The sequence below is a fragment of the Sceloporus undulatus genome, chromosome 5 (genome assembly GCF_019175285.1).
Source record: "Sceloporus undulatus isolate JIND9_A2432 ecotype Alabama chromosome 5, SceUnd_v1.1, whole genome shotgun sequence".
Lineage (NCBI taxonomy): Eukaryota > Metazoa > Chordata > Lepidosauria > Squamata > Phrynosomatidae > Sceloporus > Sceloporus undulatus.
The window spans coordinates 106,670,113-106,695,600 of NC_056526.1; the positions used below are offsets into that span (position 1 = coordinate 106,670,113).

General features: G+C 40.0%; 1 protein-coding gene across 1 annotated transcript in view; it reads left to right on the plus strand.

The window, feature by feature from the left end:
• Window positions 1-256: 256 nt before the first annotated feature.
• The window catches only part of LOC121931679 (signal peptide, CUB and EGF-like domain-containing protein 1), a 299,857-nt gene continuing 274,625 nt past the window's right edge, over window positions 257-25,488 (plus strand). The window contains 2 exon segments of the mRNA XM_042469659.1: window positions 257-372; window positions 7,854-7,976. Of these exon segments, the coding sequence (XP_042325593.1) occupies window positions 276-372; window positions 7,854-7,976 (220 nt within the window). The 5' untranslated portion in view covers window positions 257-275.

Genomic DNA, 25,488 nt, shown 5'->3' on the forward strand with positions numbered 1-25,488 from the left:
CACTTGAGGTGAAGCTATGGCTCAGAGTGTCTGCCTGCTGCCCCTCTCCCCTCAAAGCTGTGAGGAGTCCCTATCCTTCCTCTCAACCTCCTCCCCTCTCCCCCCTCCCCGTCAATCAAGCCCCATCCCTGCCTGCGATTGGCCCGCCCCCCTCCACGTCCCGCCCACCCTGAGGGTCCCTCTGCGAATCAGCGGGATGCTGTCAGCGCGTCAGTCCTCTGTGGCTGCCCCTCTCTGCCAGTCCCTTAGCAAAGCGACCCACCAACTTGCCCTGAATGCTGATGATGATGATCATGGGGACTGTTTATTTGGCATGGCACTTGTGCTGGGCTCTGGCTGTCTTCAGGGTTGCAGGAGGCAATGGGGTCCCAGGTAAGAGCAGGCAGAGAGCTGGCTGATTCTTCTTCTTTTCCCCCCCTCCTTTCTTTCTCTCTTTTTCTCTCCCTTTCCCCCCTTCTCCCTCTCCTTCTAGCCCAGGCACTGAAATGCATAGGATTGAATGGCTTGTCTCCTTACCTATTGAAAATAGGGTGGGATCAGGAATCTCTTCTCTCTCTCTCTCTCTCTTCTTTCTTTGGGATTCTTGATGGGGAATTTTGGATGGAGGACCACCATCTGGCTTTGTCTCCTATTCCCCAAAGTGTTTTAAAAAGTTCTTTCCAGCCACAAAGGGTGAGATGCAACCTGAGCATTTGGTGGCAGGAGGATACTGTCTAGGCAGGAAAGTATACCAGTTGCCATGCAACTATTTATATATATATATATATTAATTATAGTTAATTATAACACTGATTAGCTTCCAGCTTCTTTTCTCTCTCTTTCCTCCCCTCCTCTCCAACCAAATGTTTGAATTGTTAAGCATCATTATTATTAAGAGTATCATTATTTCCAGCCTCTTTGAGTCAGATTCTGTGTAGGAGCTAAAAGTATAAGGTGGGATGTGGAGAGCAAAGCCAATTATTATTATTATTATTATTATTATTATTATTATTATTATTATTATTATTATTATTATTATTTTATATGATCAATAACATAGATAAAAATTAAACTTGCCAAAGGTGTACATTCTGCAGGATAGTAACAAAATGCATGTAAAACAATAGATAATAATACTATTATCCCATTATTATTATTATTATTATTAGATAATTAGATAAAATGAGCAGGCAACGAATTAAAAACATATTATTATTATTATTTATATTATAATTATATCATTTATTATTATATTTATATTATTATATTGTTTATTATATTATATTATTCATATTAATTATTATTATTATTATTTATTACATTATTATTATATTTATTTGTATCCCCCTCTTTCCCCAGAACTGGGGCTCAGAATGGCTTCACAGCATTTAAAAACAATACAATTAAAACCATAGAAAAGTGATACATTAAAACAGAATTAAATTGTTAGAATATTAAAATAGATTTCTTCTTCTTCTTCCTCTTCCTCTTCTTATTTTTTATATAAACTATTGCCTCACAGTAAAGCAATCCAGATATTACCATAAGTTTGACTAACCTACAGCTGATGATGCTAGGAGACAAGAGGCAAGAAAGGTACTCCCTCATAAACAAAATCTTGTTAGTAAATCTGTTATGTGAGGATTAATGTGTATGGTGCTAGGATACATCTGATCATGGAAGCTAAGCAGGGTCAGCCCTGGTTAGCACTTGGATGGGAGACCGACAGCGAACAACAGGTGGTGTAGGCTATAATTCAGGGGAAGGAACTAGTAAAACCACCTCTGATTATTCCTTGTCTAAGATACTCACCTGAAAATTCATGGAGTTGTCATAAGTCAGCAGATCCATACACTCACACATTTTGTGGAGGGGTATATAGCAATCTGTAGGGTTTCGGTATTGTTCCATTCATTATGAGTAAACCAGAGTTCTCACCATGGAGGAGGCTGCCCACTATGTCTCTGTGTGATCTACTGTCCTGGCTTTGTGTGCTTTCAGATGGGCTTTTCTGGAGGCAGATAGTTTTGTCTCTTGTCTGCACTATGTGTGATTGGAATATTCAGTCACTTTCAGTCCAATTGCATTACCTGACTTCAGAGGAGGCACATCCCCAGGGAGGGTCCTCTCAGGGCAAGTAATTCTTCTGGTACCTATTTGGTAAACTTATAGCCCACTTTTTCTCCAGGGCTCTCCTTCTCCCTACTTGATACTCACAGCAACCCTGTGAAGGAGGATGGGGGTGAGAGAATGAGACTGGCTCAAAATCAGGCAGTGTGTTTCATGGCTGGGTGGAAAGTTTAAGCCAGAGATTTGAAATGCCACCGCAATACTGTAACAGCTACGCCACATTGGCTCTACATAAAGTAAACCATTATAGGGTTGCGAGACTAGAGGTTTACTTCAGAGAGAAAAAGGAGCTTAGCCATCAGACATCTGAGGGAGAAAACCAAGATAACAAAAAGTAGAGAGAGCTTGTACCACCTTTGAGACTAACTGAAAGAAAGAAATTGGCAGCAGGAGCTTTCGGAGACTTCAGTCTACTTCCCCAGATGCACTTGGTCCAAATGCATCTGAGGAAGTAGACTTAAGGGTCCGAACAGACAGGCCAAAATAAAGCTGCTTCCGGTCACTTTGGAGGTATGCTGTTTAAATGACAAACACATCCAGAAGCTGTTTCGGAGGTATGTTATTTAAATGACACACTTAAGAGTTCAGAAGCTGTGCCAAAGTCTTCTTCTGTGCCAAAGTCCTTAGGACTGGAGTGTGGCTTTGGCACGGCTTCCAGCTTCTTAGGACGCATGCATCATTTAAACAGCATACTCCAAAGTGATCCAAAGCAACTTTATTTTGGCCTGTCTGTTCGGGCCTTAAGTCTACGCAAGCTCCTGCTGCCAACTTCTTTCTTTCAGTTAGGGTCAATGGTGCTACAAGATCTCTCTACATACTGATTCTACAGACTAGCATGGCTATATCTTTGAATTCTACTAATATAACAGAATGAGAGCTCTAGCTTTTTAATCTATAAGTGACGCCCCTAGCAATGAGGAGGGGCGTCAATGAGGATTAAAAATATAATGTCCCAGGAGCCTAGCAGGGGCCCTGCCATCGAGGAAGTTTTCACCGTTGGATCTGCCCTTTCCATTTGACTCATTGGCATTCACACGCCTGACTCTCAGGCAGCCTCGGGCTGCTGTGAAATGTCCCCTTTGGGCTCAATGCGGCTTGAGTTTTTGACGGCATTAGAAAGGAGCCCAGCTGTCACTTCTGCTGAGCTTGATGAGAGAACTGGTTGCCCCTTTTAATGAGTCAAAAGTATGAACTTAGGCATTTTCAACAAAAGCGCCGCCTCCTGCTTTATCCCCTGCCTGACTGAATATAGAGTGGCATGTGTATGTGATCTGAACTGCGCCCTCAAAACCCCTAAGCGAATTTACCCATTTCTTTTCTTTTTTTTAAACCGCAGCAAGTTCTGAATTGGCCGAGCAGCTAAAATAAACCAAAAGAAAGAAGCCAATTAAAGCCACTCTTCTCTTCCCTCCTCCCTTTTGCAGTGGTGGCGAGGAGGGCAAACTTCTTCCATCTGACTATGGCTTTGTGCAAAGCAAAGTTCCTTCTGTGCTGTTTGCTTCACTAGTGATTTTGCTTGTAAGATGCTGAGAAGAAAGTTCAACCCAAACAGCCATCTCTGCCCTCCCCTTGCTTTTGATTTCTTTCCTTTGCAAAGTGCTGTGATGTGTGCCTGGTCACAATATCTGATTATTCCTGCTGCCTCTGAGGAGCCCCCCTCATCCTCCCCGCTCCTTGGTGACTTTGAAGAATCCTTGTTTTATCGCTGGAGATGGCTGAGTGAGCATTTCTGAAACAATTAGCGTTAGAATTTCCAGCTAACAATCAAAGTGTTTTTCACTTTGGTGCACCTTTTCTTAGGATCTGTTAATCTAATTGGCATGAAACAAACTGCGCTGGACGGGAGGGGAGTCTCTCATCGTTTTCTGTATCGTCCCCTTCCCTCCGTCCCTGTGGATCATAGATTTAAACCTTTTATATTCCTTATATCCTAGTTTTAGGGAGTTGGTTGTTAGGCCTGTTATTATTCGTTGATGGGTATGCATGCAATAAGCAAAAGAGCCAGATGGGCCTCTTGCATTAAATTATGGGGAAATCCATTTAAAGGCCGTTCTCACTATAAGGTGGTTTTGCCTGATTGACATTTAGGCAGTAATCAATAGCCTTGGGCCACTTTCTTCCATGAGCATCAAGGTCTCCCATGGCCTGGCTTATAGACAAACGTCCTTCCAAAGAATCAGCTGATTCCCAGTTCCTTCCCTTTATGCAGCGATCCCCTTTTCTCTTCACTTTCGTTTACTCCTGCTCCCAGTTAATACTGTAAGGAAAGAGTGAAGGAGTGATCATTTTCCATTATTTCTTTATCTGCGTATTTATTACATTTAGCTATTTCCTTCATTAATTTCTCAACCAGCTCTATTCAGCATTTATTTTCTCTTTTTTTAAAAAAAAAGAAAGGGGCATGGGAAAATGAGGTCCGTCCCCCCCCCCCCCCCGAAATCTCTGAAGTAATGCTTATCTTTTCAACAATATAATACCATGCATGGATTTTAAATAATTCATGATAAAAAAATGTTGAAAAGGGCTGAACTTTATGGTTCAATTTCTTCTTTTGCACCTGTCACAAATATTTTCGACTTCTTTTTATCCCTTAATGTAAATAATTTCTGTTTACTTTCACAGAAAACAGACTATTCAACTTGATCAACTTTTTACATGTTTCAGTTCATGGTTAAATATCATTTTGGGATGCTCTACATAGTCATGGAATCACTTGTCTACTACATTCACCAGTTAGAAAAAGCCAGTGATTTCTTTCCACTGGGATTTGTTTATTCGCATCCAGTCCTTCCCTCTTGGAACACAGTATCTAATTTTATTTTCACAACATCCCTGTAAGGTAGGTTAGACTAAGAGATAGTGATTGCCCGAAACCTCATGGCAGTGAGGAGACCTAAACTTTAGTTTTCTTAGCTCACATCTGCCACAGTGTCCCTTTGCAACACTATTATACTACACATGGTCAACCACAAACAGGTATTTTACTCTGGTCGATTTTTAAGGGCTGTTATGCTTCAAGCCCATAAAGTACAGCAACATGAATATAGTGCCGGAGAATTAACTGCTTCTTAACTTTATCTATAAAAATGTACAATACTCCAAAAGTTCAAAGTCATCTGAACCATGTTTAAAACAACAGAGTGATCCAGGAGTTAAAAATGGCCATCATAGACTGATCATAGTGGTCCTGCAGTTAAAAACTGTCATCCACCAACATTGCTAAAACAAGATACAGACTGACAATGCACCAAAATGACACCAGAGAAGAGGCCTTCTGGGGAGGGATTCCCAAAGAAAGTGTGCCACTAGTGAGGAAGTTTTGTTCACCCTGACCAACTTGCCAAGCTTCCAATTTAGATATGTCCTCATTGATTCATTTTTGTACAAAAGTCTAAGCACTGGTGGACTATGTACTTCATTCCTTTTTCTGTCACTAATTGACCCACAGACACAGAATGAGCATTCTGTTTCTAGACTCCTTTACATGAAAAGTAATGAGAGGGTCTGGGGTATACATGTGGTAGAACATATGCTTTACATTTGCAGGGCTCAAGGTGCAACTCCTCACATCTCCATGTAAAAGTATCCCAGCAAATGATTCCCACCTACTCTGCTGTTAACACAGAGACCGAGTTAAATGGGCCAATGATCAGTATAACACAGATTCCTATATCAAATATTAAGGCAATGCTGACTTTCAGCTGACTGGTTTATTTGGGACAACTGCCTTGTAATTTCATTTGATCCTAGTCTTCTGCTTCTCTGACTTCATACTTGATTATAAGTGCACCACCTCTCTCTTTGTATCCCAGAATTACTAGTTGTGAATATTCTTGTAAGGTTTTAAACCTGGTCCAGCATTGTCCAAAAGTGTAAGCATCTTTAAACAAGAGGTCCTTAGACTAAATCCGGCCCTCTGTGAAGTGCAGCCTGTTCACCAGTTGTTTAATTGGAGGTAAAAAATGGTGTAGAAGAAGCAGTATCTATGGTAACAAAATGTACCATTGGTGCACTATGTAGTACAAAGTTATTATTGATCTGTCCACCATAACAGGGTCATTATAGAAGGAAGCTGGTGGGTCAATATGGCCCTCTATAAGGGACTATAGGCCTTGTTCTGTCATTATTTGCCATGCTTTTTTCAGTCATGCTTAGCTTCACCTATCTTCAGGTTTGCATGCAAACTTTTCCATGCAAACAAGATTCCTGCTTTTTTCCCCAAAGGTTTTCTTTGCTTTCACACAAACAAAATCCTCTCCTATTTGGAGGAATAACTTTTACATGAGCAAAGTAATGATGAACAGAGCTAGGCACTCCCCTAAGCCAAGAAAGATAGTTGCTGACCAGGAGTACACAGGGAATATCCACCCAAAGAATGGAAGGGGAAGAACTGTAGTAAACTGAAATGAAATGTGTGAAAGGGCAATGTTTATGCATGCTGCTTTATTATCATCTTACTGGTGGGCAGCAATGTTTATATATTTATATAAACTGTATATTTTTCTGTTAGTAAACATATTGCAGTGTACATGTAACAGTGTGGCAAGTCTCCTGTAGCAGCTTGTCACATTTTTTTCCACATATTTGCCAACAAACGTGGCAGACAAAGCTGAAGCATTTTTGTGGCGCTGCAGTTGGAGACAGTGGACAAAATATGAAGAATGGTAGACTCAGTACAGGCTACAATCATGGTTATGAGCATGTGCCTCTGTTACAAGGTATAGGTCTGCCTTGAGATGTTTATTTATCTACTAACTCTCAGTGTATGTAGCCCTCCACAGAGTAAGGGTAATACAGGCAAAATGTTAAGTTCCTGGTTGACCTGAATATAATGTATGAGCAAGTTCTGCTTGTGACAACCTGAGAACAGGATTCTATTTTTTACTTTAATGCTGGAATGCTTTCAAATGTTCATCTGCTTTGGTAATCAGAGTGCTTTTGCACACGATTGGCATACTGATTAAGTGTCTTGATGTGTCAGGTTTACAGCAAGATCATTGCCACAATGATCACTTAGAATCAAAGTATAACTGCCATCAGTCAGAATGGTTTACTGGCAATGGGTACCCTTCATCTTAAAGTGAAATCTGGGCTACAGAACTGTAGCTGTTTGATGCCACGTTAATGGTCATGGATCTATCACAGTGGCTCCCAAACTGTGCCCTTTAAGAGATTTTGGACTTCAGCTCCCAGAAGCCTCAGCCATATTGTCTGGGACTCTAAGAGCTGAAGTCCAAAATCCCTTAAAGAGCATAGTTTGGGGGCAACTGGTCTATCATATGGAACTCTGGGATATGCCTTTTATGTGGTACATAGCGTTCTCTGACAGAGAGTTGTAGTTCAGGGGAATGAGACCTCTAGGTATTCCCAAACTACAAAATCACATAGGCTGGAGGCATGGCAGTTAAAGGGATATCAAATTGCTTTACTTGTGCAGTGTGGATATACTGTAGGTACTTCTTGTCTCATGTTGAAGTCTGATGATGCTACTGCTGAGGATGGTGATGTCTCCAATAGAAGGCCCATTAAAATCCTTGTCATCCAAACATAGTACTAGTCCTCAAGACATTAGAAAAAAATGTGTTTTGTATATGGAATATACATTTCAGTTGTGATATTGTTTTTGCCTGTGATGATAACCCGGTGCAAACTCAGCGAAACAGCTTCTTTAGGTGGAAACTCTCACAGGCTTTGATGAGATCTCTTGTTGTTCCCCCTCCTCCCTTTAATGCTGTATGGCACAGATGCTGATGAATGTACAGAAGGGACAGACGACTGCCATATTGATGCGATTTGTCAAAACACGCCTAAGTCATACAAATGCATTTGCAAACCTGGTTATAAAGGAGAAGGAAAACAATGTGAAGGTAAGGTTAGCTGCTTTCTTATATCTGTCAAACTCCCCTTCCCCGCTTCCTGTTTATTTACTCTGCAAGTGCTTCTGTAAATAATGGAATTCCTGAAACAATTAATGCAGATTTACAGCAGCTTATCCTCAGATCATTGTGTTTATTGGAAATCTGCCCCTGCTGTTTCTGCTAATTGTTCTGTGTCTAAACAGTATGTCCCACACTCTGTAAGTTACTTCTAGAGAACCAAATGTGGCTTTAGTTTAAAATCTAGTAAGTGAACCTTGTTTTGTTTTTGTTTTGTAGCATGAAAGTTCTCTTGTGTATTCTCTAGTTCTGTTCTTGGCCTGTGTGTAGTCAGTGGAGCCTCAAAAGTGACTAGTTGGGGGGGAGTCAAAATTGGGACCAGAATATATGTTGTTGGCATTACTTCTTAAGATACAAGTTGGAAATGTTCTATAAATTAAACATTAAAATTAAACAATTCCCTTTGGTAGCAATGGCTTCTTGTGCACTCTAGAAATGAGGCACAGAATGTGGCACTGGGATCAGATTCTATTTCCAAAGAAGCACAGTTCCTCCTCCCTTCTTCCTCCTCCAGTCCGACATCTCTACTTCGTAGTTATGACGTTATGTTTGAAATTCTGTTGTCTGAGCTTATAAAAATCTCAGAAGCCCTGTCCTAAGAACTGAGGTTTTCAGGGATAATTTTTGGTTCTTTGTTTTCCTATGGGCTCCTCCAAACTGGTTCAAAGACTCAGGATTTGGCTGCAGTTACAGCTATGGTTATTGAGATCCCCTCCCCACTCCCCCACCCCCCAGATATCCATACATTGTTCTTTCTATCCTGGTACTTTGCTTGTGAATTTCCAATATCAGCAGGAATATTTTAAACCTACATCAGGGTGTGAATTTTTAATTTTTTTGTTCCAGGAGTTTTCTACATCAGCCAGGGTAAATGCCATGCTTCTGGATCATTGCTTCAGTTTCTCCTGCTTGTATTTTTGGGTAGTCCCTCATGATGCTTGGAATTTGAGTGGGACTTTTGCCACAGAAGTTTTCCAGTGACCTTCCTTTCCTTGTAATCTTCTTCTTCCTCTTCCTCTGTCTTTTACAGCTATAGTGCTGAAGTGATCTAGCACTTTAATACTATTACTATATCATTGGTGAAATAAAGTTAAATGTGCAAGGCAGGGAATGTGGATGTTGTGGAAGGAGCATGGTGCGTTGTGTTGAGTTCATGAAGGAAGTGGGAAGGGGATGGAAGACCCCCACACACACACACACACACTGCAGTTTAAGCATATCCCAAGTAGAGAAAGGAGCAGTTGAGAAGAAATGTACTGATCTGAGGAAGCTCCAAACTCTACCACAACCAACAACTAACCAGGGTCACATCTTCAGTGCATTTAGGGCCCAGTTGGATGAGGGAGTGCAAACAACCATTACATCCCATGAAATCCTGAAAGAGAAAACTCCAACATCAACTGGAACTATTGGGCAGTTTATGGGAGCCTTACAATTAACAGGTCTGAAATGTTTTTATCATTAAAATGGTCGTCCTGTGTTGTTTTCAAAACATTTCTGCCAGAAATGTGGTTCCCACAAACAGCAAAAGTAGTCGGGGGAATGAATTATCACAGGTAACTTTCTTCAAAACCCCAGTTCACTTTCTACTCGCTTGTGTTTCAACAGCTTAACATAATGACTATCCACTTAACACAAGTTGTGAATGTCCTTTTTTATGCTTTCTTAAAAATACATTTATGCAATAAACTTTTCAATTCTTTTAAAATGCTGACCTTGTAGATTTAAATGTATTTTAGTATTCTGGTAATAATTGATTTGTATCTGCCCTCTTACAGATGTTTATAGAAATTGAACATTTCCAAAGAATTTTCAGTGAATATAGTGACTTAGTTCTTACAAAATTTGTTCAAATTAATTTTGAACAATACTGTTTAAGACACAGAAGTGAAGAAATAAAAGCTTTTAAACTGTATTTCAATCAAAGCCATGCTTCAGATATCTACTGAAATCCAAAAGTGGTAAGGAATTTAGATCAATCATAATATTGTTTGTCTGTTCCTCAAAGAGGGAGTTTACATAGCTTATGTTATATAGTATGGGTATAGAGGAATATATTGTTCCTTCATTAGGCTGATGCAGTTTCATATAATACATGCATGCTCAGGAAGCTAGGATTCCAGTTTTGGTGGCAAATCTAGATTTGTTTGGGCAAAATGTTAAGACATATTCCAAGTGTTATTGCAAGCCAGCTTCTATCCAACAGTTCTGCGTACCCTTGAAGCACACATATTGTTCATAAACATATTGTATTTCTGAGTGGGAAATGTGTTCTCTGAATATTTGATTTAATTCTTCTCCCAACATTTATAGCCTAAAACCATTTCATTGTGATTTTCAAGAATTAGTGGTTGATTTAAGCCCTGCAAGTAAGTGCATATTGGCTGGCAACCTGTTAATGTCATGTGCAAGCTAAGCCCACCTTCTGCCTGTGTATGTCTTTTATTTTTAATTTTTTTGTCACTGTGGTGGTTGGTATTCTCTTCTACTCTCTGCAAATGTCTCCCCTCACCCCAGGATTCATCATTGCACAGTGATAGCCATCCCCTGGTCATTGCATAGCTGCTGGAGAGCAGAAGGGATCAAAGAAGTTGCTGGCTATGTTCCCATAGCTAGAGGGAGACCACTGACATCATCTGTTGAGACTCTACATGATCCCAGCAAATGGAAGATATGGAAGATATCCTTGGTCTGTATCTGTCTATGGGAAACATATCCAGACCCATGTCTGAAACTGCCCCCCTCAATACTGAAGTTGTAATGGAATAGTGGGAACGGGTATTAAATCAGAACATGGGGATGGTTACAGGGGAACCATAGTTGAATGTGGAGCTCAGCCATGAAGGATCTCAATCATTCTTTCCAAAACTCCTGTATTTGCTTTCAAAATTCTCCTATTCTTGGAGGAAAGTGTTTGGTGGTGGTGGTGTGTGTGGAGGGGAACAGAAAGGCTGTTCAGATATGTGTGTGAGAGAGACTGTTGTTTAGATGTGTGAAATAAATAATAAAAGAGTACATTTATGCAGCTGAGCTTTTTAATTTGCTGAAACCTGGGTTACTGATGCTGCCCGAAGCTTTCCTGTGTTTTTAGCACCATATTATTGGCTTCATCCAATAATCATGAAAAACATGGGAATTTTGCCTCTGATGCATGTAGGATTGGAACATAAGTTATCTGAAAGCAAGTGTGGTATGCATAGAAAGAGTATACAACTGATTGTTCCTCCTTACTCTCTGCGCCATCTGTGTCCTGTAAAGACAGCCATCTATTTCAAAGGGCACTGGGTTCATTCCCTGGGGAAGCTTGGGATTGTGGATGGAAGGATGTGCTGACGGCCTACCTGTGAAAACTCCCCCACTCCCATTATTCCCATTCTCCTGATGATACAGTACTTCATCCTCTTCTGGGAACCTTTCCTCTGGTATATCATGAACAGCATTATTGAGAGAAGTCCATGCCTGCATGGGAGTCAGGCAGTATACCAGCAGGCCTCACACATTTACAGGCACTGCCCTGCTTGCAAAAGGCAATTTAATGCTGCAGTTTTGGCTGTGGAGTGAGTGGATGCCAGGCATTGAAGTGATAGGAGGTGCAACAACTTCAAGGTCTTCATCCATTTTGGTTCCAGGCCAACCAGGCTTGAGGGTCTGTCAGAGAGAAACAAAGTTACAGATGCAGCAGAATGATCATTTATTGATAATATAAAAATACAACCTGAAACAAAGACAAAGATTACTTTCAGCTGATCCTTCTTTGTTTACATGATAACCCGGATGCTGGTCCATGGATCAGGTTCCTGGGTTGGATTATGACGGATCATTGCACAATTTTACCCTCTATGTGGGTAAAGACCTGTGTTCGTGCAAACACCTCAATCCTGGCTAATTAACAAGAATTATTGGTAGTATTATCATATTCCTTCATCATAACTATGGTTGTAATGGGAAATTCACTCTGGAGAAGAGAAGAAACAGGTGTTCATGGCTTCTTAGTTTTAGAGAAGGAGACAGTGTGACTCAGCCCAGTATGATATACTGAGTAGGACACATGATTTGTGACAATAGTGTTTATTGTTGTTCTTTCTTTCTGTTTATCCTGTAGGGATTCTCTGGTGGTTAGTATTAGGCCTCAGCTCTTGTTACAGAATAACCTTTGGATTTGACCGAGTTTTTAAGTGAAGAATCTGATTTCTCATTTGGGAAGTTCAAATATGACGTTAAGTGCTTGAATGCCAGGTCTACTTGCTCTTTAGAGAACTAGGAGATTTGTCTTACATCCTGAATGATTAGTTTCTCCCTTCCAGCCAATCTTTTTATGCTCTGTCAGAATTGCTAGAGTCTGGGTGAAATGTTGTTACCTTTGGCATATTGGTTTAGCTGTAGAAGTTTGCCAAAGTGGACAAAATAGACCGTGAATGGATTTAGATTCTTGGCCAGACTCCTGCTGCTTCATTCCCCCATGTCTATGATTAGTACTGTTTCTGGAATCTGTACTCTATTTCAGAATATAGTGTATATGCTGACATTTATTAAAATTGGTAGTAATCCAGTATTTCTTTCAGATACACATAAAGTATGTATTTGTTTGTAGCCATTACGTAAATTAATTATTTCAGGTTATGTATACAGTACTTTAGTTTGAACAAACATTTTAACATATAGCTCTGTGTTCTGCAAAACTATTAAATTAACTATAGATCCTTTTATATAAGACATGTGGTTTTTGTGCACTTGTAAACGTAGTTAACATTGCTATAAATGCCTTTCCAATCACAGGATGAGACCATATTTGAAATTTTTAGCACATTATAAGATCAGTCCATTAAACAAAGATTAAAGACTTGACATTTGCTTTGCTGAAGTCTAAAAAAACAACCCCAGAACTTCATATTCTCTGGGGCATTGAAAATGTTTGGTCAAGTGCCCTCATAAAGAATTTTTGTGGTCGCCAGATTATTTCTGTTTTGGCCTTAGATTTGACAGTGATAAATTTTTGAATCTTCTTGTCTCAGTGCTCTAGCCTTTTGGAACGACTATGCCTTGGAAGTCAGCTTTCCTCTCTAGCAAACAGAGGAACAAAGAGAGAATATTTATATAGTGTCTTTCCCCACCCCCAGTCTTCCAAGGAATTAATTCTATACTCTGGGAAAACCTATTTAAGGCCGCAGCTATATGAGGCAGTGTCCTCGGTGTTGATCCTTGTAGCTGGGCCAGCTAGCCACATCAAACATTTCCTCGAGCCTTAAAACTACCCATATTTTAGATGTTGATTTCTGTTTAATGGTAGACCTGGCTACAATCCATGCTTATTTAATGCATAACTTTCTTCCTGTCCCAACATACCTTGGCTCACTCAAAATAAGAGTGCTCTGTGAGGAATTAAAATAAGAGATTACCCTGCAGAAATGTATGTGTGAAATGGAATTTGCATGACTAATTTTAAACTTTCGCATGTGATGGTATTTAGAATCTGACTGTGAATAGGTGAGAGAGGTAGGGCAAATCTGAAAACCTTCTATTTCCAACATCTTAATTGTAAGAGGCTATGAAGGGGTATGCAGGGTATAAGATATGTCTATTTAGCATTAATTATTAAATGTACTCAGGATCTGTGAGCACTCTAAGAAACAATGTTGGCTTCTCTTCAGTAGCTTGAATACACACATAGTGATTTATGGAAACATAGACTGCCCTATCCAGTCTAGTAAGGGAGACAGTTCTGTGTACAGTGATCTCGTATAATTTTGTGACATTCTCTCACTTTCCCTGAGTCATGATTGTGTGCCCAAGAGCTTCATAGACCCTGAACAGGGGCACCATTTAAGATTTCATTAAAAGAGAAGGTAAAATGTACCTTGGACAAGTCATACTCTCTTAACCTAAAAGGAAAGCAGTGGCAAACCTCTTCTGAATAAATCTTGCCAAAACTGCCCTCCCCCTACAATGTTAAGGTTCTGATAAGTTGGACTCAACTTGAAGGCAAACAACAAAAACAAAAGCAACAGCAGCAACAGGTGTGTGTATTGGGAATAAATTTTCAGAAAGATTATAATCTCCATTTTTTTGGGTTATATTCAATGTTCAATTTTAAAAAGCAGTCTTAACCACATCAGGTGCTCTTTGTTGTTAAGTGCCATCAAGGCGACTTTGATTTGGGGTGAATACTATGGATGAGAGATCTCCAAGTTACTCTGTCAGCAACAGCTTGCTCAAGTCTTGCAGACTCAGGGTTGTGGCTTCCTTAGTTGTCTCTATCCATCTGTAATGCAATCTTCCTCTTTTCCTGCTGCCTTCCTCCTTACTAAGCATCTCGGCTTTTAGGGATATGACCAGGCTTAATTTGCTCTAGAACCCACCCACCCCCGGTGGTCTTTTTAGTAGTCCATGGTATCCACAGAACTCTTCTCCAGCACCACATCTCAAATGAGTTGATTTTCTTCCTATCTTTCTCTACTGTCCAGTTTTCACAAGTGTACATAGACATGGAAAATACTATGGCATGAACCATCATAACTTTAATATTCAGTTATATGTTTTTACACATCAGGATCTTGTCTAATTCTTTCATAGCTGCCTTCCAAGTCCTAGTGTTCTAGTTAATAATAATATAATTTTATTTATATTCTGCCTTTTCCCGAGAGAATCAAGGCAGATTACAGAGCATAGTTCTAATCTTTTTCTGCAGTGTCTATTCTGATTAATGACTGAAACCAAGGTAAGAAAAAGTACCAACTGTAAACCATTTCATTTCTCCATATTCTGATTGTAGCCCCTTGTCCTGAGTATAGGTTATGTATCAGGACAATCAAATGGTGTACAAGACCCCTTTCTTTAAGAGCCATCCTTAGTTTTTCATGATCTACACAACCAAAGGTTTGCTGCAATCTATAAAGCTCAGGCTGATTTTAGTGCACTCCATTCTCCAATGTACATTGCAGTATGATCCCTACTGACTCTTCCTTTCCTGAACCCGGCTTGGATATCTGGCATTTCTCATTTCATATATGGTAACAATATTTGTTGTAGAATTTTGATCATCACTTTGTTTTGATGGGAGATTAATGCAATAGTTCTGTGGTTAATGCATTCCCTGGTGTCCTCTTTCTTGGGGCCCTTGCTGTTGATTTCAGCTCTATGATTCTATGAAATTATACACATTATTTCAAATTCAGCTTCACAAAAAGTCTATAAAAGAGACTCCAATTCTAGCCATTTTGTTTTGAAATCCTTTCCTAATGATCTTAAAGAGGGAATGCCCATTTTACACAGTGTCTGTATGCTGACTTGGAGTTTTTATTATGATTCCATCATAACTCCAAATTCTCCCTTGTATCAACAGTTAAGAGTTACAATCCAGGGGGATATGGGAAGTTAATATAAGATATTGACTTCCGTAATTACACTGAATGTCATTTGCCAGTTCATTGTCCAGCCCAAATCATTCATTGTCACATAAATTCTTCCGTATCAGGGCTTTAGCACTCCAACACATTTTCAAAAAAGTTAAACAGCAGCAATTCCAGTATAGCTAGTACAATAGATACTACTACTTAGCTTTTTAGGTCTGAGAGCTGGGAACTGTTTTGTTTTTCATTTACTTGTAAATCATCATTACAGTGATTGTGCTATATAAATAAATAAATATATAAATAAATAAATAAAGATGATGATGATGATGATGATGATGACGACGACAGTAACAACATTATGAACATGCAGATTCATATCCATGCTTTAGATGGCCCAGGCTGCATCTGCACTGCAGAAATAATCCAGTTTGACACCATTTTAACTGCCATGGATTTCTGGGAGTTGTAATGTTGAGAGACATTTAGTCTTCCCTATCAGAGAGCTCTGGTGCCAAAACAAACTACCAGAATCCCATAATATTGAGATGTAGTAGTTAAAGTGGTGTCAAACTAGATTATTTCTGCAGGCCAGATGCAGCTATAGCATTCACCTGAAATGGTATCAAAAGGAGTAATGATTATGGCTTACTTTGCAGGGCTGCTATAAGGTTGCCTGAGATGATCAGTGTCAGAGGTCGGGAATCCTGTGCCCCCCCCCCTAGACAATTATGTATTCTTTGTGCACTTCTTGAACCCCACTCCTAAACCTCTGCTGTTGGTGGAGAAATGGATAGAAAAAAAGGAGAATTGCAAAGCCTTAAGAGGCATGTTGACTCTCCTTATAAACTAGGTGCAGCATCATACCTTTTTTAAAGCTTAGACAAAAGACTCCCCATTTTAGGAAGGGTACAACTATTAGACTCCAGAGTTGGGGGTTATGTTGCATAATTGTGATTTTCAGAAGATATAATTTGACACTATTCTAGCCGTTTTGTTACCTCCTCCCATGCTGTCATTAAAAAAAAAATGCTTACATTAAAGCATGCACAGCCCAATTCTGTGCTTTATTACTTGAAAATTGTTCCTCCCAAGTTCAATGCGGCTTCCTTGGATTTCAACCGCAAATTAAAAACAGAACTTAAATTGGATTCTTTTAGAGTATATTTCAGTCTGTCACATTCATGAATTGTCTTGGAAGTGGAGGAGTGTTGTTGCACCCATTTTTAATGAATATATCTGTTGCCATGAAGCAAAGAGACAAGGTCATAAGGCAAGTTGGCAGCAGTGTGAAGGCCTCCTCCTCTACTCAACAAGAGAAGACTAATCTTGTGGCCAGGAGGTTGAATTTACAAAACCACAGGCGCAAATAGCATGGTAGTATTGATTTCCACTTAATAACATACTTCAGAACACAAACTCATAAGAAGCTGTGGTTTGCCCCTGAAAGCTAAAAAAGAATTCATTTGGCAATCTGTGCCAAATAGATATCTACATGCCGGCAAACCAGAGCTTCTGTAAATGAATTATTCTGCCTGCTTGAAGCAGGATTGTTCCAAAGGACTTTTTGACCTGTTGGCCATGAGCTTTGGTGTCTGTGAATCCTGTGTAATGTTATATTACAGCATAACATTTCTGGAGGTAGGCATTTCTCTAGCCTTCAAGCCATCAAAATTGTGGCAAGAGTTCTTTCCCCTATTCCATCCCATTCAGATTAAAAGTCAATATACTTTGATAACCTACAAAGTTTGTTTAACCAGGGTTTAGGTTTTTGGTGAGCTGAAAATGCTCCTTTCTATCTTTTAATGATGCCTTTTGATAACAATCACATGTAGTTTCTTTTTTCAGGGTTGTATTGTATATTGCATTTGTAGTGAAAGGCATAGTGCCACCCCCCCCCCTCAAAAAAAATATATCCAAGTGATGATTGTGTGGAAGAAAACTTTCCCAAAAACTTCAATTGCCATGAGCAAAAGTGTCCATGGGGTGGTGAGACCCATCAGATCTTGGAAGTTCAGCTGGATCATGTCTGGTTAGTACTTGGATGGGAGCCAATGAACATTAGGTGCTGGAGGCTAGAGGAAGGAACTGGCCAAGTGCTTCTGAGTATTCCTTGCCTAAGAAAGTCTTGTGAAATTCATGGAGTCACTATATGTCGACAAGGCACATGCACACACAGACATTAGCTGCCCCTCCAACCCAGTTTTATTGGTGTCTTTTCTAAGAGAGCTACTTTCAGAGGCAGTTTTCAGAGAGCTGTTTTAAGTCTGTTTCAGTATAAAAAGAAGGGGCCTTGTGAGAAAACCATAATAATTGATTTCAGCATAACAACAACAACATTAAAACATACAATCCATATGTCACAAGCCCACTTCCTCAGATGCATGGAATGCATCCATGATGACTAGATGTCATAACCGCAAAGGAGGACTAGCCATGGCAAAATGTAGGACATTGAATAAAAATGTGGGACGTGACAAAATAAAAGCTAAAAACACTCTTTTAAATATCAATTCATACTTCTTAGTCATGGTCAAAATGGAGGACATTTTGGAATTTCTCCTGGACTGAAGGCTGGAAAAGGAGGATGTCTGGTCAACCCTGAGTGCTGCTTCAGTTTCTATAGCACACGTTTGTATAAACATGTCCGTACAAATGCCCTTTTATGCAAACATGTGCGCATCTCCCCCCCCACATCTGCATTTAAGTGTTGACAACTGAGGCTGTATTCCATGCATCTGAGGAAGTGGGCTGTAGTCCACAAAAACCTATGCTAAAACAGTCATTAAAGTGCCACAGGACTCTTCCTTTTTTTGTACTTTCAGTGGTAGCAGTTCTCACTTGGTTATTTCATCTCACATATTTAATCTGTATCAGGGAAAGACCACTTCATCAGGTCCTGGAGCCACATTCCCACCTGGAACCCATTTGCCACCCCATCATTGTTAGTGCCAAATTCACTATACACTCGGACCTTTCTATCCACACGTTCTGCATCCATGGAGTCAACCAACTGTGGTTCAAAAGTATTCACACAAATCCAAAAAGCAAACCTTGATTTTGCCATTTTATATGTGAGAAACCAATTGTTGTTGTTGTTGTTGTTGTTGTTATATTTATAGCCCACCCTTTCCCTAAAACTGGGACTCAGAGTGGCTTACAAGATTAAAAACAGTACAATTAAAAACATAGAAAAATGTTAGATTAGTTTTACTGTGTCTTTGTATATAATGAGACTTGAGCATCTACAGATTTTGATATCCATGGAGGTCCTGTAACCAAACCGCAGCAAATAGCAAGGGCCCAGGGTAGTAGAGTCAAAAATGAATATTTCCTCCCTATTCATACTCTCAAACTAGATGGGCACAATGCGCATGTCTTCCTCCCATAGCTACTTACACTCCCAAAAGTTCTGGAAGAAGGCATGTGTTTGAATTAATAAAAACAGGGAAAGAAATTTTGGTTTTTGCTATTATGGGAAATTCAGCATTTGAGGGTTGAATTAGTGAAAAGGATGGTGTGCATGTTGCTCATCTGTGAGCTTTATAATGCCATAAATAGGGCAGTATTCCTAGCTGGATGTAGGTTACATTACGAGTAAAAACATACTTTGTTTTTAAGTTTCATTCTCTCACTGGAATTTTGTTCCCGTATAACATTCCTAGACTCCCTTTGCATATTCCTATGTAGTTGGTTTGAGTTACTTCTTCCTGTACAAGGTCAACAGTTTCCAACTGTAGACTGATGATGGACTTAAGAGCACCTTTTGACACAAGCCACATTAAGAACATTGCCATGTATGCTGGATTGATTGTATGGTTTTCCAAATGGTTATCCCTCCTCCAAGAGGAAGAAAAATGTGATGGAGGATCATAAGACTCTCTCTCTCTCTCTCTCTCTCTCTCTCTCTCTCTCTCTCTGTGTGTGTGTGTGTGTGTGTGTGTTTTCCTGATGTGTTAAGCTCCTAATTTCCCTTCTGAAAAATGAAATCAGGGGTCTGTATTACCGTAGTTATTTAAAATGAAAACAAATTGATAGTATTTTAACTGCCCTCAAAACACAGACACATTCTTTTGAGTCATAGGGTGAATTATAAAACAGGTTCTCCAAGTTTTTCACATTGTTTTGGAAAAGCTGATCCCCTTCGATGTTGGGTTACAGAAGTAATGGACATTTATTGACTAGTGTTCGTGCTGTCAGGAAAAACATTGGTCTCTATCTCAGTCCTGGAATGACTTCCCCCAAAGGAAAATGTGAGAGGTGAACATGATTATACATGAATGACTTTGTGTCTCTTCAATTTAAAATAAAAATAGAGACCAGATAACCCAAGGATGAGGGCAAAACCAGTGACGATTTCATTCACAATTTCAGTGTATGACTTGCTGGTGTCATGTTTGTTCCACTAGTGCAAAGCTATTTTCCTGCTGTAAGTGAATCATAATGAGTGCTCAAAAAAAACATAGATGTATCTTTAGTTTAAATCTTTAGTTTATTTCTTAGTGTTCGTACATATTATTAACTGAAAACCATGTAGATGCACATGAATATTGAGGATTATGTAGCATCCTCAGTGGAATTTTGGTCAAAGGATTCCTGGCTCTAGGCTCTGACCTGGGGCATGCTGTTATTACTGATGAATATATTATATTACTTTACCAAACGTGGAGTGATAAAAACACCTCTTACTTCAGGAAGTGACATTTTAGAAAGCATTTGAAAATGTCACTTGAACTCTTCTGGCACTAGCAGTGATTCTGAACAGGATGTGCTGGGCCATTTATGTTTTTGCCTTCCTTAACTGTTGCCTACCAACACATTACTCTCTCATGAAGCCACTTGGCATGGCACTGGTTTGAAAACAGCTATTTTTTGACTGTGCATGCTTAAGGAAATGTAACACAAGCACATATTGGCTAATAAAGACTGTGACAATGTAACTCCTTTTTACAAAGGCTTTTTACACTCACTGAACTCTCCCTACTAATTTCTTACTCATCTCTGTCTAGCTGGAGGCTTTTTAGAATCATTAGTACTGGTGGGATAATGAAGGAAGACTGGAAAAACACAGATTTTCCCTATTGGGTTGGAGCAACATTTTTGCAATAAATAATACAATGATAATACAATAAGCAAAGCTTGAGCTGGGACAGAGCAGGATGCTATTGTAGCCATGTGTGCTTGCCTACAGCAGGCCAAGACACAGTAAAATTAATTTGTAACCAGACTCCCTTACAAAGCATGCATGAACAGCAGAACAGAGAGCAGATAAGCCCACCTCACCAGCTCTTCCTAGCATGTCTTAAAATGTAGATCTGTAGGTTTGGCAAAAAACCTGGAAAATAGAAAAATGGAAGCTGACAAAAGAAAATGTCATTACTGGATACATTTTGGAATTAGTCTCCAAGCAGCCTCTATAAGGTTCAAAATGATTTTGTTCACTTATTTCAAGGCTTCTCTGACCTGGCTGTTTTATTTCACATGTGCATGTTGTCAGTTTCATTTAATTTTTTTCCTGAAACATGTTGAATGTTGCTTCTTTTTTTTTAAATGGAGCAGGAACCTATCCCTATTCTTTCCATATTATTTCTGCCTCTTGTATCAAATTCTGAGACGCGTTTGGTGGGAACAAGGGAGAGGGCCTTCTTGGTGGCTGCTCCCAGTCTTTGGAACTCTCTCCTCAGGGAGACCAGGATGGCTCCCTCCTTTGGTTGGCAACTGAAAACATTCCTGTGCCACGAGGCTTTTGGAAATTGAATAGGATAGGCTTTTAATGATATGTTGGGCAAATAAACCCTTTCCAGCCGTATTGTAGTTCCCCAAGCTCTGTTTAGAGCAGAGAAATACAAATTTCCCCATCTCATTTTAGCACTTTTGCAAGTACAAGTTGTCTCTCTTTTCCAAAATGTTTGGGACCAGAAGTGTTTTGGGAGTTTAGAATTTTTTTTTTTTATTTTGGAATACCTGTATTTGCACATAATACATAAGGTCTAGGCTCCTGTGGTGTCCAGGAATGCTTTTATACACTTAATGCTAAGATGCTAACACTTTCCTTTCCTGGAGATGCTTGATCTGCTGATCTGTTTTCAAATACAATTCAAAGTGCTGGTTATGACATATAAAGCCTGACAGAGCTTAGGGTCAAGGATTTGTCAGATTGTATCTCCCTGCCCCAGCCATGAGATCTAAAGGAGAGGCCATTCTTTCAGTTCTACCACCTGTAAATTATGGTTGCTGGGAATGCAAAATTGAGCCTTCTCAGTGGTTGCCCTAGATTGTGGAACTCTCTTCTTAAAGATGTTAGAATGCCTCCCCTCCTTGCTGTCCTTCCATTGGCAGGCAAATACAGTGTGCCGCCCCATACACGGGCTTGCCATACATGGACTGAAGGTCATGCAGGTGGCAAGCCCCCACAGAATGAATGGGGCAAGTGCAGCATGTGGGAGCGTGCCCCATTCCTACACATGGGACTTGAGGTCCCATGTTTTTTGCTTTTCGTGGGGGGAGGGGGTCCTGAATGGATCCCCCACATATGGCAAGGGCGGACTGTACTTGTTTTACCTAGAAAGGCTTTTAGAAGTGAAGATTTTTATGGAAAGGGCTTGTAAGAATGTACAGTGTTGTTTTTAGTCATACTGCTTTAACTGCTTTTTATCCTTTTTAAGTGTATGTTTAAGTTGTCTTAATACTGTTAACAGTTTAATTCTATTTTAAACTATATTATACCCCTCATCTATGGGGGTTTGCATTTGGGTGGGGCATGGATGGCAAAAAATGCAGAGGTTGCACCCCATATTATTCAGTGATGGTGATGTACATGCCACCATTGGGCAGTATGAGATGTAATGATCCATAGACTGTCAAAATGACAGATTGTCAACCTGCTGATATGAAGGGTCCACTGTAATCATTTTAATTGGTATGCTGCCTTGGGTTTTCATCTTGTTAATAATTATCATCACCACCTTCACTATGCTACATATGATCATCAAATGATTATAATCATCAAATGATTATGATGACAGTGATGATATAATAATAATAATAGACAGACTGGGTAGTAGAGACCAGCAGAGCAATCCTTTGTAGACATGCCTATTCAGAAGCAAGCGCTATTGAATTCAGTAGGAACTTGCTGTTTTAAAATGCTGAGAATATCCCTGTTATAGTTTCAATATTTTCTTTTTGGGGCAGTTGGAGAATGAATAGGAGAAACAAAGAGGGAGGGAAAGAAAAGGAACAAAATGAATCTAGCTATGAAAAGTGGGAGTATAAGGAAAAGACAGAGAGCTAGCATGGTGTAGAGGTTTGAGGGATGTACAGGTTAGAGCGTTGACTCTGGAGATCAGAGTTCGATTCCCTGCTCGTGCATAAAGACCTACTGGATGACCTTGGGCAAGTCACACTCTCTCAGCCTCAGATGATGACAGTGGCAACCACCATCTGAAGGACTTTGCTGAGAAAACCCTATGATAGGTTTTCCTTAGGGCCACTGTAAGGCAAAAATGACTTGGAGGCACATAACAACAGAGCAACAGGGAAAAGATGAGTTTAGCTATAGGGGAACGAGAAAAGAAGGTTCCAACGTTTTCCAAGAACATAGAGAAACAGAACAACAAAGAAAAGGCAGGAACTGGGGCAGTGAAGGAGAAAGTAGGAAGTGAATTCAAACACTAAAAGACAAAGGAATCAAGTGCCTAAGCAGAGCTAAAGAAGACAGATGTACCAGGGTTTTTACTAACAATAGGGCAACTCATTTGCACTTCAGAAAAAGAAAGCAAATTGTACTTCAGACATTTAGGGTAGGATGAAGAAGATTGGAACAGAACTGGGGAAGTGAAGGCTAGGAAAAGCCACAAAGCATCAGCCTTACAGTACTTTAGTCTGAGAACGCAAATTCGGAAGCTGTTCAGTAAATGCCCTATGGTTTCTTCCACTTAGCACTGTTTCCAGAAACTGTGGCAGGAAAAAAGGGATGGGAGGAGGAGATTAGAAGGTGGACCTCTAGAGAGTCTGCAACAACTAGCCAAAAGCTGTGTATAGGAGCAAAAGCAATATTGAAAATCTTGAGAAGGTAGTACATTTAGCATGAGGTTTTTTCTCTCACCCAGAGGGCTAGAGGAGAAGTACCAGGCCCTGAGATTTGGGAAGACAAGTTAGGAAAGTTTAACTATTACGTAATGTTATGGCCAGGCTGAGGACTGCGGTCTGTCCTTCAGAGTCTTCCCTGTGTTTCTGAGCTCAATTGATAGTATGTGTTATTACCTGTACAGTATAGGTGGGAAACTGCAAGAGGAGGCTGCATTCTCCACCTAAGCATGACAAAAGGTCTTCTTTTCCCTCTGGTGCTCCTTCAAAATGGTATGACTTCTTGTTGCCTATTTGAAGGGGAAAGGGATTGAAAACAAGGTATTGGGGAAGGGGCGGGTGGTTTTGAGGAGGATTGGGGAGCATTTTTGTGTTGGGATGCCTAGAGGGGGTTTTATATGTATTTTTGGGAAAGTTTTGTCCAACAATTTTGTCCAGGGGTTTCAAGGGGCTTTGCGGGAATGGTGTGGGCCACAGGAATTGATGGAGGTGCCAGGTTGGATATGATATGGACATAATCTCCAGCTGTCCTGATTTGGCAGGAACAGTCTTAACTTATCTTTGGCCATTCCACTTTTTCAACTGCTTTTAAAATGTTCCAGTTTTTCTCTCCTTTCACTTTTGGCATCCTTCAAGTGGTGCAAACTGAGTTCAACGTGCAAAAGTAGTTTTGGACTAGTTAACTCAGTGGCGGAGAGGAGGAGGTATACTTTTTCCTTTCTCTGTAAAATCAGACAAAAGCAACCTGCTGCAGCCTCTGCAAGCTTGTCTGTCCTTCCACATGAATAACTCTTGCTATTTTGACCAACTTTGATGTTACTTAGCAACATGTGTCCCAGTTTTAATTTGTGAAATATTGGAGGATATGGATGGGGCTGCTGTAACTTTAATCCTTAACAGATTGTGGAGCAGGCTGAAGTACATCTCTATCAAGAGTGAGGCCTGCATCTGTTCTTCCTCCTTTTATAAACCCCAACTTTCAGCTGCAACTGTTTGCTCCCAACATGGTTATTGCCACACAGGTGCCAGCTAGGTGTTTTAGATTATTAGAGTTATAACCCAACATGTCTGGAAAGCATTAAACTGGGCAAGTCTGGTATCCTGAACATAGGTAAAAATCAACATAGATCAACCTTTCCATTTAGCTTCAAATATATTCTGTGGCAACTGTGTCCAGGTGATGTAGTGCACTGCAGTGTTTATGGGAATACCATGTTCATGGATGTGTTTTCTACCCAACTGCCAACCTCCTCTCTTTTGGTATTTTTGTTTTGAAAGTTACAGGGATTCTGTGGCTGAGAGTGAGGGGCCATGGACCTTTATGGCCATTTAGATCAAATTTTATTGTTTTTGTGTGTCTTCAAGTTGATTCCAATTTATGGAAACCCTATCATGGGGTTTATGTAGCATGTTTCTTCAGAGGGAACTTGCCACTGTCATCCTTTGAGGCTGAGAGAGTGTAACTTGCCCAAGGTCACCCAGTGGGTTTATGGAGCTAGACAGTCATAGTCTATGCTCAAACCACTATGCCATGCTGGCTTGCAGATGATATGCTTCATCTAAATAAATTGCAGAACATTTCCAGTAATAATGAATGAATGAATGAATGAATGAATGAGTAAAATAGAAGTGTTTATGAAATCAGAATTGTGTGGAATTTAGGTTCTTGATAACATTGGTTTTATGCAGATTTAACTATTGCCTTCATAGCAGGGACATAGACAGGATTTTAGGAACGGGAGAGGCTTCAGACTAAGTACCACCATTATATTGGGGCTTGGGTGTGGCGGCGCAGCAGCACACACCATTCTTTTTTCTAATGGAAGGGGGGGGTCTGGACCCCAAGAACCCCTCCCCTTGGCTACGTCCCTGTTCATAGCATAGAAATGATTTCACTGGAACTGTTGCTAAGTATAAGGACTGCTACGTAGTATTTGACCATTAGTTCATCTGCCCTGCCATTGTCCCTCTTGAAGGTGCAAACTGTTTTATTGTGACACAAAAGTTAA